At 37.5% G+C, this 14,892-nt stretch overlaps 1 protein-coding gene across 1 annotated transcript in view; it reads right to left on the reverse strand.

Annotated features, from left to right (window-relative positions):
* PTPRD (protein tyrosine phosphatase receptor type D) overlaps positions 1–14,892 on the reverse strand; it is a gene marked incomplete at its 5' end in the record, with an annotated part of 294,447 nt that overhangs the window by 107,506 nt on the left and 172,049 nt on the right. The window contains 6 exons of the mRNA XM_080636500.1: positions 1,488–1,588; positions 2,028–2,615; positions 8,465–8,582; positions 10,659–10,685; positions 12,644–12,837; positions 13,817–14,122. Of these exons, the coding sequence (XP_080492626.1) occupies positions 1,488–1,588; positions 2,028–2,615; positions 8,465–8,582; positions 10,659–10,685; positions 12,644–12,837; positions 13,817–14,122 (1,334 nt within the window). The remainder of the gene's footprint in view (positions 1–1,487; positions 1,589–2,027; positions 2,616–8,464; positions 8,583–10,658; positions 10,686–12,643; positions 12,838–13,816; positions 14,123–14,892) is intronic.

The following is a 14,892-nucleotide window of genomic DNA, read 5'->3' on the forward strand; positions in this document are numbered from 1 at the left end:
CAGAGTCTAATTGGAGGCCGGTATCTAGTGGAGTGCCTCAAGGGTCAGTGCTGGGGCCAGTATTATTCAATATCTTCATCAATGACCTGGATGAGGGAATTGAGTGTACCCTCAGCAAGTTTGCTGATGACACTAAGCTGGGAGGAGTGGTTGACACACCAGAAGGCTGTGTTGCCATCCAGCGAGACCTGGACAGGCTGGAGAGTTGGGCTGTGAAGAATGTGATGAAATATAACAAGGTTAAGTGTAGAGTGTTACATCTGGGTAGGAACAACCCCATGTACCAGTACAGGTTGGGGGTTGACCTGCTGGAAAGTAGTGAAGGGGAAAGGGACCTGGGGGTCCTGGTGGATAGGAGGATGACCATGAGCCAGCAATGTGCCCTTGTGGCCAAGAAGGCCAATGGCATCCTGGAGTGTATTGGAAGGGGGTGGCCAGTAGGTCAAGAGAGGTTCTCCTCCCCCTCTAGTCTGCCTTGGTGAGACCACATCTGGAATATTGTGTCCAGTTCTGGGCCCCTCAGTTCAAGAAGGACAGGGACCTGCTGGAGAGAGTCCAACGCAGGGTGACTAAGATGATTAAGAGAGTGGAGCATCTCCCTTATGAGGAAAGGCTGAGGGAGCTGGGTCTCTTTAGTCTGGAAAAGAGGAGACTGAGGGGTGACCTCATTAATGTTTATATATATATAAAGGGTGAGTGTCACGAGGATGGAGCCAGGCTCTTCTCAGTGACAACCAATGGTAGGACAAAGGGTAGTGGGCTCAAACTGGAACACAAGAGGTTCCACTTAAATTTGAGAAGAAACTTCTTTTCAGTGAGGGTGATGGAACACTGGAACAGGCTGCCCAGGGGGGTTGTGGAGTCTCCTTCTCTGGAGACATTCAAAACCCGCCTGGACGCTTTCCTGTGTAACCTTATCTAGGTGTTCCTGCTCTGGCAGGGGGATTGGACTAGATGATCTTTTGAGGTCCCTTCCAATTCCTAATATTCTGTGATTCTGTGAAGTGTGATGCAGAAGAAATGCCAGCCAGACTGAAGGTTACATTGAGTCTCTCTATCTGGCTAATGCTATAGTTAGACACATTTACCAAAATGCAAGAATGTGTTATTCTAAATGTGAGGAGACAAATGCCAAATGATATTCAATTACAGTCATTACAGAAATAACTAAAAAAAAAAAAAAAAAAACACATATATATATTCCATTCTTTCACTTAAAGTATAGCAGCATCGAACTGCAGATTAGCAAGGTGTTCATACCAAACATATTAACCAGTATGAGCCTGACTTGGAAATACTGTCACAACAGGGGAAAGCTCATATTGACAAATGAACAGCTTAATGGCTTGGGTCAATTTTGCTGATTATCTTGTATTCTTAAATACAGCAGTACCAAAAAACCTGGCATATTCAGTAAGCTACTTAACCAGGTGAATGCCATCCTTTAGTTTCTGTATCTTCTCTCAATGAAATGGAAAGTAACTTACTTTGAAAGGCAAGGCTGAGTTGTAATTTTCCGGAATTTCCCAGGACAACAAAACAGAAGTCTTCATTACTGCTTTAACATGAAAATTTTTTGCAAACACTGCTGGAAAAAAAGAAACAATGTATATAAACAACATCTTGGAGGTTAAGACTTGCCATATTTCCACTGCTACCTTGGAGTACTAGCTTTTTATTTAGGAAAAAAAAAAACAACAAAAAACTAGGATTATATTCTCCTACCTGTTTGTGTATATTGAAATACCACATTTAAACTCATTTTCACTCTTATCTAATGACAACCCAACACATACATTTTCCTTACCTGAAAGAATTGTGATGATGTTAGCCAGAACTTGCTTAGCAAAGGACAACTGAATTCTAAGGCATCCAAAACATATTAAGATTTACATACTTTACCTTTTGTGTTTGATGAACCTATTTTTATGAATGGGCCGGTCAGTTTTATTTACAGCTTCAAAAACACTGATATCCAAAGACCGATACTCCTTTAAAGGTCAACGCCATAAGCAGACAAATCCTACCTTGATCCACGGGTAGTGTCCTGAACTGGACACTTGGACTATATGGACCAGGCCCTTTGCTTGTGTGGGCACGTACTTTTACATCATATGTGGTATCTGGTTTTAAGCCAGAAAGTGTCATAGTGGTATCAGCAGGAACAACAGGGAGTTCAACTGGCTGGTAAGCGACATTGATATCTCTGTACAAGATGGTGTACTTGGTGATAATGCCATTTCTTTCTGCCAAGAGTGGCATCTGCCAAGTTAATTGAACTGATGTAGAAGTAGAACTTTCCGAGTGGAGATTCTGGGGAAATCCACTGGGTACCTCTTCAGGAACAGAAATTTCTTTAACCATCTCCTCCCCAAAGCCCACTTTATTCCTAGCTGAGAGCCTGAAGATGTAAGAAGCTCCTTTGTGAATGTCTGTGGCTGTGAAGTGATCCTCCTTCTCTGAGAACTCCATGGTTGTAAATGTATCCATGTCTTTGCGACCAAACTTCAGGCGATAACCCTGTAGCGGGCCAAAAGTGTCCACAGGAGGGTGCCACTGAATTAGAGCCGTGTTCATCTGTGTGTGGCTAATCACAAGCCGAGGTTTGCCTGGAACTGTAGCACAATGTTATTTAAAGATGATAAATACAAACAGAATTGCAGGTACAATTCTTGAGGCTAGTTTTAGCAGAAATAGAGGTAAATTTTCCCTTCCCTCACTCTTAATTCCACAAATTACTGTCTCATGGAAAAAATAATGTCTGCCTCCTGCACTATTAAGTCATACAGTATAACCAACTAAGATAGTAAAGCCATTTGGTGTCTTCTTTCTTACCATTATTTCTATATAGAGAGAACATTCAGAGGCACAGGACTTAGGAACAAAAGTCAAGAAGTAAAACTTCAAAGAGCCATCTTATGAATGATTCTGCAAATGGTCTTGCAAAAAAAAGAGCATTGTCATAAGTATTCTTTAATTTAATCCAAGGCACATATCTGCCATTCCTGTAAATGCAAAAATAATTAACAACAATAATTGTAGTAGTAGTAGTAATAATAAGAGAGAAATTACAAGTTTTGGGATTTTTCTAACATAATTTTTTAACATAACATAACTAACATAGAAGGGACATCAGACCAACCTAGTCGTCAACAATCGCTGCTGTGTATGATAAAACCCTATCATTCAACTTTCTGTACACAAATCACCTCCAGCATGGGCTGTTTCAGCTTGGAACAGTAGCACAGTTTGGAATTCAATTTCTTGATTGTCTTGGCTTATCACATGTGATTTAGTTTCCTGCAAAGTCTTGATTTCTTTCAAAGAATACTAAATTGGAAGCTCTTCATAACCTGCACACCAGATAGATAAACTAAAATCCTTAATTGAGACCTATTGGTCCAAACTGATGATCTGTCTTTCAGAGAAGTTCAGCCTGCAAACGTGGTGAGGACATTCAGCTCTAATCAAGGGTGAAATCCCATTAGACAACTTACAGGGCATACATTTTCAGAGTCCCAGTATCAATTGCTCTCACTTACCTCTTTCTATTTAATTTAACTATTCTTTTTATTTATTCATTTATTCATACTCATTTATATACATATATGTACTTCATTTTCATTGATATTTCTATTTCAAAAAAGTCTGTTTCTATTACAATTAGTTATTTGATAATGAAGCATATCCATAACTATTTATAAATTTGGTGTTCATTGTGTACCAATGCCTGACAGGTCAAGAGACTAGAATAGTTATGGGAGTAGCAGTGCCATGATAACACAGTCTTCCACAAAGACTAATTAGTTCCATCCACATTCAAAGCCTTCCCACGTGAATGTAACCACTGCACTGTGAGCTCTGGTTCCTGTATTTAAACACTTCAGTGGATTTTATTACTTATCTTCAGTTTTCAGGCACCCAGCAAATCAGTCAGAAGTTCTGACTACCATTCCATAATGAATTAGAAATAAGGAGTGAGGAACAGCCTGCCATAAAAAAAAAAATAAATCTGCATTTAATAAGCTCTTTCCTCATTGTATCTGTCATAAGCTGTGACATTGCTTCTAATTGCATAAGAATTATAGCTAGTTTTTATATACATTTGCCAAATACCCTTTTTAAATATCTGGTTCACCTGCAAGTATTATTCTTGGGATTCCTAGGAAGGTCTTCCTACACTTTCTGCTGTGTAAAGACTACCTCTCTGACTAGTTCGGATTTTTTGTCATTGATTATTACAAGCCTTTATGGAGCAAAGAAAAGGCTGTGAAGGCCTTTTATAGGTCATATTTTTCTCTACATTATTACTGAAACCAATGGAGCATATGAAAGAGAAGACGAGTCCATACAAATAGAATAATAACTCCTATTTTTGTGATAAATTGCTTTTTTTCTTTGTGGCAGACCTCACAGAACTATTTTTTAACCTTCGTGGTAACTACAGAGAAAAAAATTACCACTTGCTTTTGATCAGAACAGGGGAACTAATAAAGCTTACTTATCCAATGAAATACCCTGTCATTAAAATGGCAAATAACAACAACTTTTCTTTTTAGTATGGAGTCTATCCAATTTTGCAAAGGGTATGAATTTCCTTGTTGCTAACAAGCAACTACTGATGGAGAGAGAAATGTGTTTTTCTCTTTTTATTTTCAGAAAGCTTTCCATTAACATTTTCTTCTAGTATTACCACTTGTGAATATTACAGTCTTGTGGGACAAAAGGTAGGATTCCATGCTGTTCTACAAAAATAATGAAACTAGAAACTTTCTAGAAACTTCTTCTGATAAAGTCTATGAGCCCAAATGAAGTGAAAATGCTCATGGAAAAGAAATATATTCTCTGATCTGGCAAAATGCACCTCTGTTAGTACACAGCAAGATGCCCCTCACGCATCCCTTTTCAACTGTCATTACTTCAAACAGCTGTTAACTGCATGCCATTACTACTAGAAGCTCATGTAAGTTCCCTTTTCCAAATTACCTGAAGTAACTTGTTTCTGTTAGCTGCTCCAAAGTACACCACTGACTTAAAGCAAATTTTCTTTGCAGCTGAAATCTGTATTTCAAGGGTGCTGTCTAGCACAGGGGGTAAAATCCAAATAATGGACAAGTTATTGTGATATGAGAATCTTCAATTACTATGACCCAAAAATTAAAGGTCTAATTAAAATCTCCATTAAAATTGTATGGTATCACTGAGTAGTAAATCTTCATCTTTATCAGGGTCTTGTTAACAGCTTCTGCCCCCAATAGTTCAAAATTTTCAAATACTTTTCTTCCATCTGATTTCAGAAAGTAGGAAAGGAAACTGAATATAAGACAAAAGCACAATCTGGAGTGAAAATATTAACAGCATTCAATTATTTCACTAGTAACTACAGTTACCACACTATAGGCTTACTTACATTTGGTGAATCTTTCCTGTCCATAAATGTAAATGGTGGTTTTATATCACTAGTTGGAAACAGCTGAATAGTTACGTATCATCTGAATAACTCCTGAATAGTAAGCTTCTCCAGTAAACATTTAGACCTTTATTCCTTTTTCCTATCTCTTATGGATATAATCTAGCTAATTCTAATACAGCTGTATCCAACTTAAACATTTAAAAATTAGAGTAGAAAGCCAGATCCTTCATTTGCTTTATTGTAGGATTTGAATAGCACCTTTTCAGAGAAAAAAAAAAAACAAAAAAAAAACCTCAAACCCACAAAAAAAACACAAATGGAAACTTTCAGAGAATAGGAGGGTGTATATTAGATTTACAAGCCCTTGATATTTATGCATCATTCTTTCATCTGTCTAATGTATTCTCACAGAAAAACAATGAGCTGGAAAATCTTGGTACTGACTATATTTATCATCTCCTTTTTTAAAAAAATGCATATGACTCTTCCTTACAAAAAGAACTAAACCACAGCAAGTGTAACAGCAAGTGAAGAGGTGTTCATACTACCTGGAATGTATGAAGGATCAAAATTGTAACTAGCCATTATCATAGAGACCACCACCAAACATTATTTTTTAACAGATTAAAGCAAACAACAAGAACAGTGTGATATGCATGACACTTTACAAGGATGCCTCTGATTCTCAGTGGCTCTTCAGTCACTTAGGGTTTTACGGAATTTGTTTGTCTTTCTAAAGCAGAAGCATCAGAGCTCTTGGAAGAGTGAAATATGAATACTCAGCAAGGACTAAATGCACAGAAGCTTCAAGTTTTGCCAGCAGGTTTGCATAACCTATGTTTATATCTAGAAACTAATCAAATCATAACCTATATAATTGTGTTTACTTAAATTGGAAACTGAACTTTAAGAGGAGCAATGGATCAAGCACCTTTTTTCTTAAGTTCAAATATAAATAAGAAGTATATATAACTTTTTTTTTTTTTTTTTCCCCAGGCCATAAGAATTCAGGAAACGTAAGAAGTTTGAGGGTAAATTCAGCATCAGTCAAGAGTAATGAATAAAAGGTAGTATAAAACCTGAAATGAAACCATATGATGTATATAGCCACCCAGACAGATTCTTCCAAAGAAGCTGATGAGACAAAGATATAGGTGTTCCTCGTATTTGTACAAGATGTACTTTACATTCAGTGATTGTTTCAAAAATTGAGTCAATCAGTTTAAATATGAATACATATGCCTTTGCGACTTTACATAAGCATAAACAATACACTCTTATTAGGAGAGTTTGTAACTGTGCTACAAAGATTTACATGTGATTGTAATGGACTACCCTTAATGTCTACAATACAAAACCCAGCAAACGAACACCTAGAGACTGTGAACACCTGTAGGTGAACACCACACCACCAAGTGGTTAAGCTGGCCAGACTGAATCACCTAAATTAAAAAAAAAAAACAACTAGTTCCTCATCTAAAAGCAATTCATTTCATCCCCTCAGTGCTAACTGAATGAGCTGAATTGCTCATGCAGTCAGATACCCATCATCTAGTACCACCTGTGATCACATGCAGACTGGACACAGTGGCATGCTGTACTTTGCCTAGTTTATGCCTCAAATTGCCACAAAGTAATATGGCTTTAAAGGGTTTCACAGGCTAGACTTCCACTCAATTTTCTAATTATCTGCTTTAATAATCACATTCTTCTGAGATAACCTGTGAATATCATACAGATGGGTTCTTTCAATGTTCTTACTGGCAGTCAGCAGCATTGTTGCTCTCACAAAGATCAGGAAAGCCCTTCACCAATTTTTCACATATCCTTCTCAGTTCTGAATTTCTGTTTTTACTTCCCCAAGAAGACACCAAACATAATGCAAGAGCTACTAGAAACTATAAAGTTAAGTATTACATTTTGGCTAAATCTTGATGAGAAAGCGAAAAAGGGGGACGCTGGTTCTGTTTTTATGACACTGGGATCGAGTGCGCTCTCAGCAAGTTTGCCGATGACACCAAGCTGTATGGTTCGGTTGATATGCCGGAGGGAAGGGATGCCATCCAGAGGGACCCTGACACTCTTGTGAGGTGGGCTGATGCCAACCTTATGAAGTTTAACCACCCCAAGTGCAAGGTCCTACACCTGGGTCGGAGCAATCCCAGGCACAGCTACAGGTTGGGCAGAGAAGAGATTCAGAGCAGCCCTGCAGAGAAGGACTTGGGGGTGTTGGTCGATGAAAAAATGAACATGAGCCGGCTTCTGTGTGCGCTCGCAGCCCAGAAAGCCAACCGTATCCTGGGCTGCATCAAAAGAAGCGTGACCAGCAGCTTGAAGGAGGTGATCCTGCCCCTCTACTCTGCTCTCACGAGACCTCACTTGGAGTATTGTGTGCAGTTCTGGCATCCTCAACATAAAAAGGACATGGAACTGTTGGAACAAGTCCAGAGGAGGGCCACGAGGATGATCAGGGGACTGGAGCATCTCCCCTATGAAGACAGGCTGAGAAAGTTGGGGCTGTTCAGCCTGGAGAAGAGAAGGCTGCGTGGAGACCTCCTAGCAGCCTTCCAGTATCTGAAGGGGGCCTACAAGGATGCTGGGGACGGACTTTTCATCAGGGACTGTAGTGACAGAACAAGGGGTAACGGGTTCAAACTTAAACAGGGGAAGTTTAGATTGGATATAAGGAAGAAATTCTTTACTGTTAGGGTGGTGAGGCACTGGAATAGGTTGCCCAGGGAGGTTGTAAATGCTCCATCCTTGGCGGTGTTCAAGGCCAGGTTGGATGAGGCCTTGGGTGACATGGTTTAGTGTGGGGTGTCCCTGTCCATGGCAGGGGGGTTGGAACTAGATGATCTTAAGGTCCTTTCCAACCCTAACTATTTTATGATTCTATGATCTAAATAAATGAAGAGGCAAATACTGAAACAGAAAACCCTATGCCCTACAAACACTTTTTACTAAACAGCAGACTTCCAAATAGTAGAAGAAAAACACTATCAGGAAAAGTCAGAGGATTTATTCAGAGATTAATGGATATGTGAGTATTACCTGCACCAGTAGTAGATATGAGTTTGGGCTTGCTGCGTGCTCCATCACCTTTTGTTGTATAGGCTGTCACAGTGAAGGAGTATGTAGTTTCAGGCTGAAGCCCAGAAATTATCATTTCCTAAAATGGAATACAAGAACACTTTATTAAAAGCATATTGTCTTCCAGGAAAGTGTGGAATCCTTCAGACAACCCCTGTTTATTACATATAGTGCACATACTTTTATGCTACTGGCAGTGATAGCAAGCATTTGAGAGCACCAACAGACCATTCTGTGTGAAATACTTCATAATGCAAAATGTATCACTTAAGCAATAAAAGATAGGAAAATCCTAAATAGCATGCCTCAGGTAGTTTAAAGCACAAAACCAATGCCTTCTTGGTGTGAACAGTGAATAAAGCCATCTGAAATACCACGCCTGAGAAATACTACTGATACTGTGAAATGCATGCATATGTAACAATGAGAAACTCCATTTAACTTAGTAATTTACAGGACACCACTGATATATCTATAAAATGCCTAGTAAGAATAGTGTTGCATTTGTATCCACACTTTGGAAGTAATGATAGTTTAGCTGAACAAGAAAGCCTTGTTGCTTTCATGACATTTTCTTTGCAACTTGTGCAACTAGTTGGATTGTGCATCTGTGTACCTCATAGGACATGGGAAACAACTCATTCTTCAGGGCTAAAAAAATACCTAAAACACCATTTAAAAACAGGCCAGAGAATAAGTCTGATGGCCCTCAAAGAAAAGACAGCAGCCACAAAACATGTAGGTCTTCAGCTAGAACAGCAGCAAGACCAAACAGCAAGCATTAAAACAACAGGAATCTTTTTACAGATGTGCAGACACACGTGTGTGCACACACAGAAGATGGTGAAGAGCCAGCCACCAGAAATAAACTAAACTTATGTCATGCTGTAAAGGCAGCCAGAGGAATTTAAGACTTGACATGCACAATATAAATAAATTTTACATACAAATATAAAAGGACAATATTTGGAGGGAACTGACTGTCCCAACATTCCCAGCTCATCAGCTTCTAGTCTGTAACCACTGAACTACCCCTTTGCATCTTCACATGACTGAACGAAGTCACAGTAAATTTCACTTCTGCCAGAGAGATGCTATATTTATGTGCCTAGAATAAATAGCATTTGTGCAATCACACACCGCTCAGAGGCAACAACCATAAAAGTTAATATAAAAATTATGGGTCAGACTATCCACAGTAAATGGATTTTTCAATATAGTGGGTATGAGCTTAGTACAGTTGTGATTAGAATTTGGCATTGTATTCACAGTCAGTTATTAGCAATATCAAAATAACAAGGTAATGATCAGAACAAGTGGGCAAAATAGATCAAATAAGACAAAAACACATTAAAAAAAAACTACAGAAAAATACCCTCCGTGGACTTTAGCTCAGAACTGAATGTACCCCTAAAGGCCCTAAATCCATCCTTTCAAAGAGTGATGAAGAACTAACCTCATCTAAACCAACCAGTACTCATGGTATAAGAGATATGATTGTGTGCACTGTTGTTTAGAAGTGTGATTTGGATACAGCAAACACTGCTACTGAGGCATAACACTACAGGGCATTTGGCTTTCCTGATAGCATACAAAATACATTTATCAAACCACCAAAAAAAGCACAACTGATTTCAAATTTCAATTACACAAAAAAATTTAACCTTAAAATGAATACAGAAAAATTTGACTACAGCTATGCAACTCTGAACCACTTTTATTTTTCTAACACCTTCTTGTGAAGAGGAAATTGTGAAGTGAAGTTAGTGCCAGTCACCAAAAAGAGGAAAACACAAGCCAGTTCTGTACATTTTGGTATCATGCTAAACCCCAGAACAAGCAAACAGCGATAGTACCACCCCCCCGCCAAAAAAAAAAAGAAAAAAAGGTGCCATAAAAGAACCTTTTTTGTTAGAAGCATGCGTTTATGCTAATGAAAAACAAAAAAAAAAAAGAAAAAACCAAAAACCAACCAAACATCCAGCACAAAAAAACCCCAAACCAAACTCCACAGAAAACTCAGAAAAATAAAAGGAGGCTACAAGCAAACAAGCAAGAAGAAAAGAAAAAAACAAAAAAACAAAACAAAACAAAAACCCAAAAAACAAAACAAAACATCACACGCTGTTTGTCTGGCCAGTCAAAAACTACTCACATGTTCAGTAGTATCATCATATTCCCACTGATTGAGAGTAAATAAAGTTGGAAGGAAAAACAAAAGAAATGAAGATATTTGTAGCCTGTTTTCTTCTTAATAGTAAAATAAATACAAAAAAAAAATGGAAAAAATCATATACCATTTGAATTAATCGTGTAGAATCACACAGAATTTGGTTAATTGAAATCAGGCCAGGCATTTTTAATTCCATTTGTGTTCTCCATAAAAAAACAGCCACTTATCTTTGAAAGGTGAAAAAAGTAATGAATCCTTTTGTACCATGTAGTTATAATTTATAAATGATTGTATTAATAATAGCTACAAAGGCAGAATTAAAGGCTACCTGTTCATTTAATCATGTTACTAGGCTATATGGTCGAGTTTCCCAAATTAATTTGTCAATGCCTTATTTAAATTAACAGCAGGATTTTGTTAGTCTTGAAACCTTACCACACTGATCTTCTTCCATCAAGATTTCATACATGTACAAGTTCTGATCACATGTATCACAGAGTTGTGATAGGCAGAAAGGAGTGGGGAGAGGAGAAAGGAGGTGACTATAGTGAACCAATGGCAAACAGACAGACCAAAGCCAAATCTGGCAAAAAAAAAGAAACACAGCTTTTGCCTTTATGATATTAGGCTCTTAATATCTCATCTAGTCTCTAGCTTCTGACCTTCCAAACTACTTCTGACCTTTTAATCTGCTAGCACACAGAATTTGAAAGTGAAAATCTGTGCAAGGAAGGAGAGAACCAAATTGCAGCAGCATCTCCTTTTCCATTTCCTCTTATTTTCTCTTCCTATTTCCCCACCTGGTTTTATCTTCCTCTCCAATGAATTTAAGCTATAAAAATACCATGTTTTGCAGAAAAGGTAAGTACATATAGATAGACTGGCTGGTAAAACTGCAAAAGAAGACCTCCAGGAACAGAGACAATAGTTTGAGTTGAGTCATCAGCAAAATGCAGGTGTAGAAGTCGTGTTCTCAAAAACAGTATCTGCATAACTGAGATTTAGAACTAAGACTGGAATTGAAAATAAAAGAAGCCAAAACCCATTTATTTATAATATAAAATGCTTAAGAGGCAAGTTTAACTCTTTTATGCTAGGTTCATAATTTCTTATCATTACCAATAATTCCAGCCATAAATTGAGAGCTAGAAGTGAGAGGTGTGTACTTGATAATAGTTTCAATATAGGATGAATGTACTTCTCCAGTATCAAGAGCCTTAGGAATGTTTAATTTTACAGAGAACTAGTGTATCTCAACCAGTAAAATCATATTTTTAGAACCTTTTTAAACTTGATATGGTCAGGTTTTTGTTTTCATTATGCCTCATAGTTCACAAAACAGATGGGAAACACTGCAGTGTAAGTAACTCCATACCTATATAAATTAAGCTCCTAATTTTATTGCACAGTTACTGATATGGATAATGACAAGTATAAATACCTTGGTGATTTCTAAGTTGCACAAGTTGCACAAATAAATTAATCTCTTTTGAAACACGTGGTGAGGAGGATACATGCTAATGACAGAAACACTGTAATACTGAGCCAACACAGGCTTCTAATGTTTCTAGGATCTCCACTGAAACACAGAAATATCTGGTGGGTGGAACAGGTAGTGCTCAGTTTGCTCTATTGACTGTGACCAGGCTCAGATCTCCCTGATGCTTTAAAACTTCAGAGCATAGGTCATAGGGTGAAGCCTTCAAGTTTCAAGAAGACAGTGGAATGACACAGTTTAGCATTTAGTTCCACACCTATACACAAAAGGGTTCCTAGGTTGGGCCCAACAACCTTTAAAGGTATTCTGAAAAAAAAAAAAAGTTGTTAAAATACAGATGAAAAATTCTAGAGATGTTAACTAGATGGCTGAAATATAGAAAGAAAAAGAAATACAGTCATGGATAACTCTCTGGTACACAAAATATTTTCACTGTGACCCAGAGAAGAATATAAAATACACCAATTACCTGTGCATCAGCCAACATGATGTCCTTCAGCATGGGCTGACCCTTTGACTCTCCATTTTCCATCCTCACATAGTGGACCTGGTATCCTCGGATCTGACCATGCTGCTTATTGGGTACAGGTGAGCGCCACGACACTTTAACAGCAGTAGAGTTGACAGCCTCTACCTCGACTTTGCGAGGAGGACCACTAGGAACTGGAACAACATCATTGGACAGAAGAGAATTACAGGCACTTGTCCCACCCATCTGTTAGTTTTGGTTTATTTTTAAGGGCAGACTCACTCATGTTTTCTCTGAAGAATACAAATTGTTCAACAAATGAAAATGCTCAACCAATCTGCTCTACCTTTCAGTGAAAAGATCAAAAAATATGACTGATGCAAAAAATGGAAGAAAAAGGAGTATTAGAGAAAATAGAAAAACATGTAAAAATGTACAAAAGCCAAGGAAGATGCTTTGAGAGTCAAAGCATTATAGTACAAAGAGATATTTTAATCATTGAAATACTACTACTATTGTTACTCCTACTAAAACCACAAAAGATCTAAAAAAAAAATTCCCTTATTTTTGTTTAAATTCTTTGTCTCTCTTTTTTTTTTCAGTAGTATAAAAAGAAGGCTGATTATAAGGCTGTCTTCTGTCACTTTCAAGCATGGAAGAAAAGAAAGCGTGTGGAGCATCAGTTTTCCAAGATCAAAAATAAAACTAGGGAAAAAAATCAACCCAACAAAACCCAAATCAAAAAGCACAATATGGAACAAGAAAGCAGTTAAAAAAAAAGAAAAAAAAAAAAGAGAAAAACAAACCAACAAAACCTAAAAAAAGGTCCTAGACATAAGTGTTTAAAAAAATTAATGATTGAAAAGGCAGAAAGATTTTCCCGAGTGTTATTTTTCTGTTAAAGGAGGAACAAGAAGGATATGTATGGGCTCAAAGAGGCAGCAGATTCATGTCACTTACAAAGAGGTACTTTCTGTTAAAAAAAGACTAAAAATACCAAATATAAAAAAGGTGTAGAAAGGGCAAGTCTTTGATTAAAAAAGCTCAAAAGGTGGTAACATCTGCGATTTTGGAAAAAAAAATGGAGCAGAAAAAAATACTGTTAGGCTATATAGAAGACAGCAGATCGACAGAGTCACAGAGGTGCAAACTGATGTAGTGGAGGCAACATACCATCTTCATCTGTCCGAATCAATACTGCTAAGCTCTCTGGGCCAGGTCCAACATCAGTGTGGGCAGTCACAGAGATCCGGTACTCAGTCCATTTTTCCAGCTGTTCCAAAAGGTATCGGGTACTGTCCGAGGAAATTCCCAAAATTTCATGGGGCTTGACATCTTCTCCATCAATCCCAATGTACTTGATGGAGTATTCAGTGATAATGCCGTTCTGTTTTTCCACCGGTGGAGGTTTCCAACTTACCAAAATGCTAGTGGAGCTGGGGCTTGTGCAACTAATGTCTTGAGGAGGAGCTGATGGCTCTAATTTCAGTAGTGGGTTAAAGAAGGATTTGAGTGAAAGGATAGGAGTGATTGAAAAAAATGAACAAAAGAAAAAATAAAAATAAATAAAAGGCAACCAAATGAAAATAATAAATAAAGCTAAAGAAAAAAAAAGTAGAAACTTGAAACAGCAAAACATCAGATAATCATATGCACCTTGGCTTATTAACATGAGGAAACTGAAAATGAATAGACCAACTAAATGGTGAAAAAATATGCAGGGGAAATAAATGAAGATGAAACCTCAAAATAATTTTACCTACCTGTAATTAAAATTCTTCTTGAAATAAAACAAAAACGTGACACTTCTATGACTACTGATCTATCTTCATAATAATCGCAATTAGTGCAAGCTAAAATATTTTAAATGACACATGACGTATTGCAGATTTGGATATATCCCCTTCAAGTGGGTTTACTTCGAAAAAAATTCTCTTTTTACAGAACTCCTAAAAACTTGCAATAATTGCTAGAAATTGCTCCATAAATTGCCATTTTTTGACATTATATAGTATAATTTTGCCACTCTCACAAACTATTATTTTTTCAGGATTTTTGTTATAACTGAGTCTGCTTGGCATGAGTCAAACACATATTATGTTTAAATGGAAAGCATTTTGTGAAACGTTTATTGTAGCCAACATACTAAGAGCATGCAGTCAAGAGAAGATGAAGAAAGTCTTAGTCAAAGTTTTACCTACCAGGAACAAGTGACAGGCTTGTTGACTCTGACTGTAACTTGTACTTAC

This window comes from Psittacula echo, assembly GCF_963264785.1.
Source record: "Psittacula echo genome assembly, chromosome: Z".
Taxonomy (NCBI): domain Eukaryota; kingdom Metazoa; phylum Chordata; class Aves; order Psittaciformes; family Psittacidae; genus Psittacula; species Psittacula echo.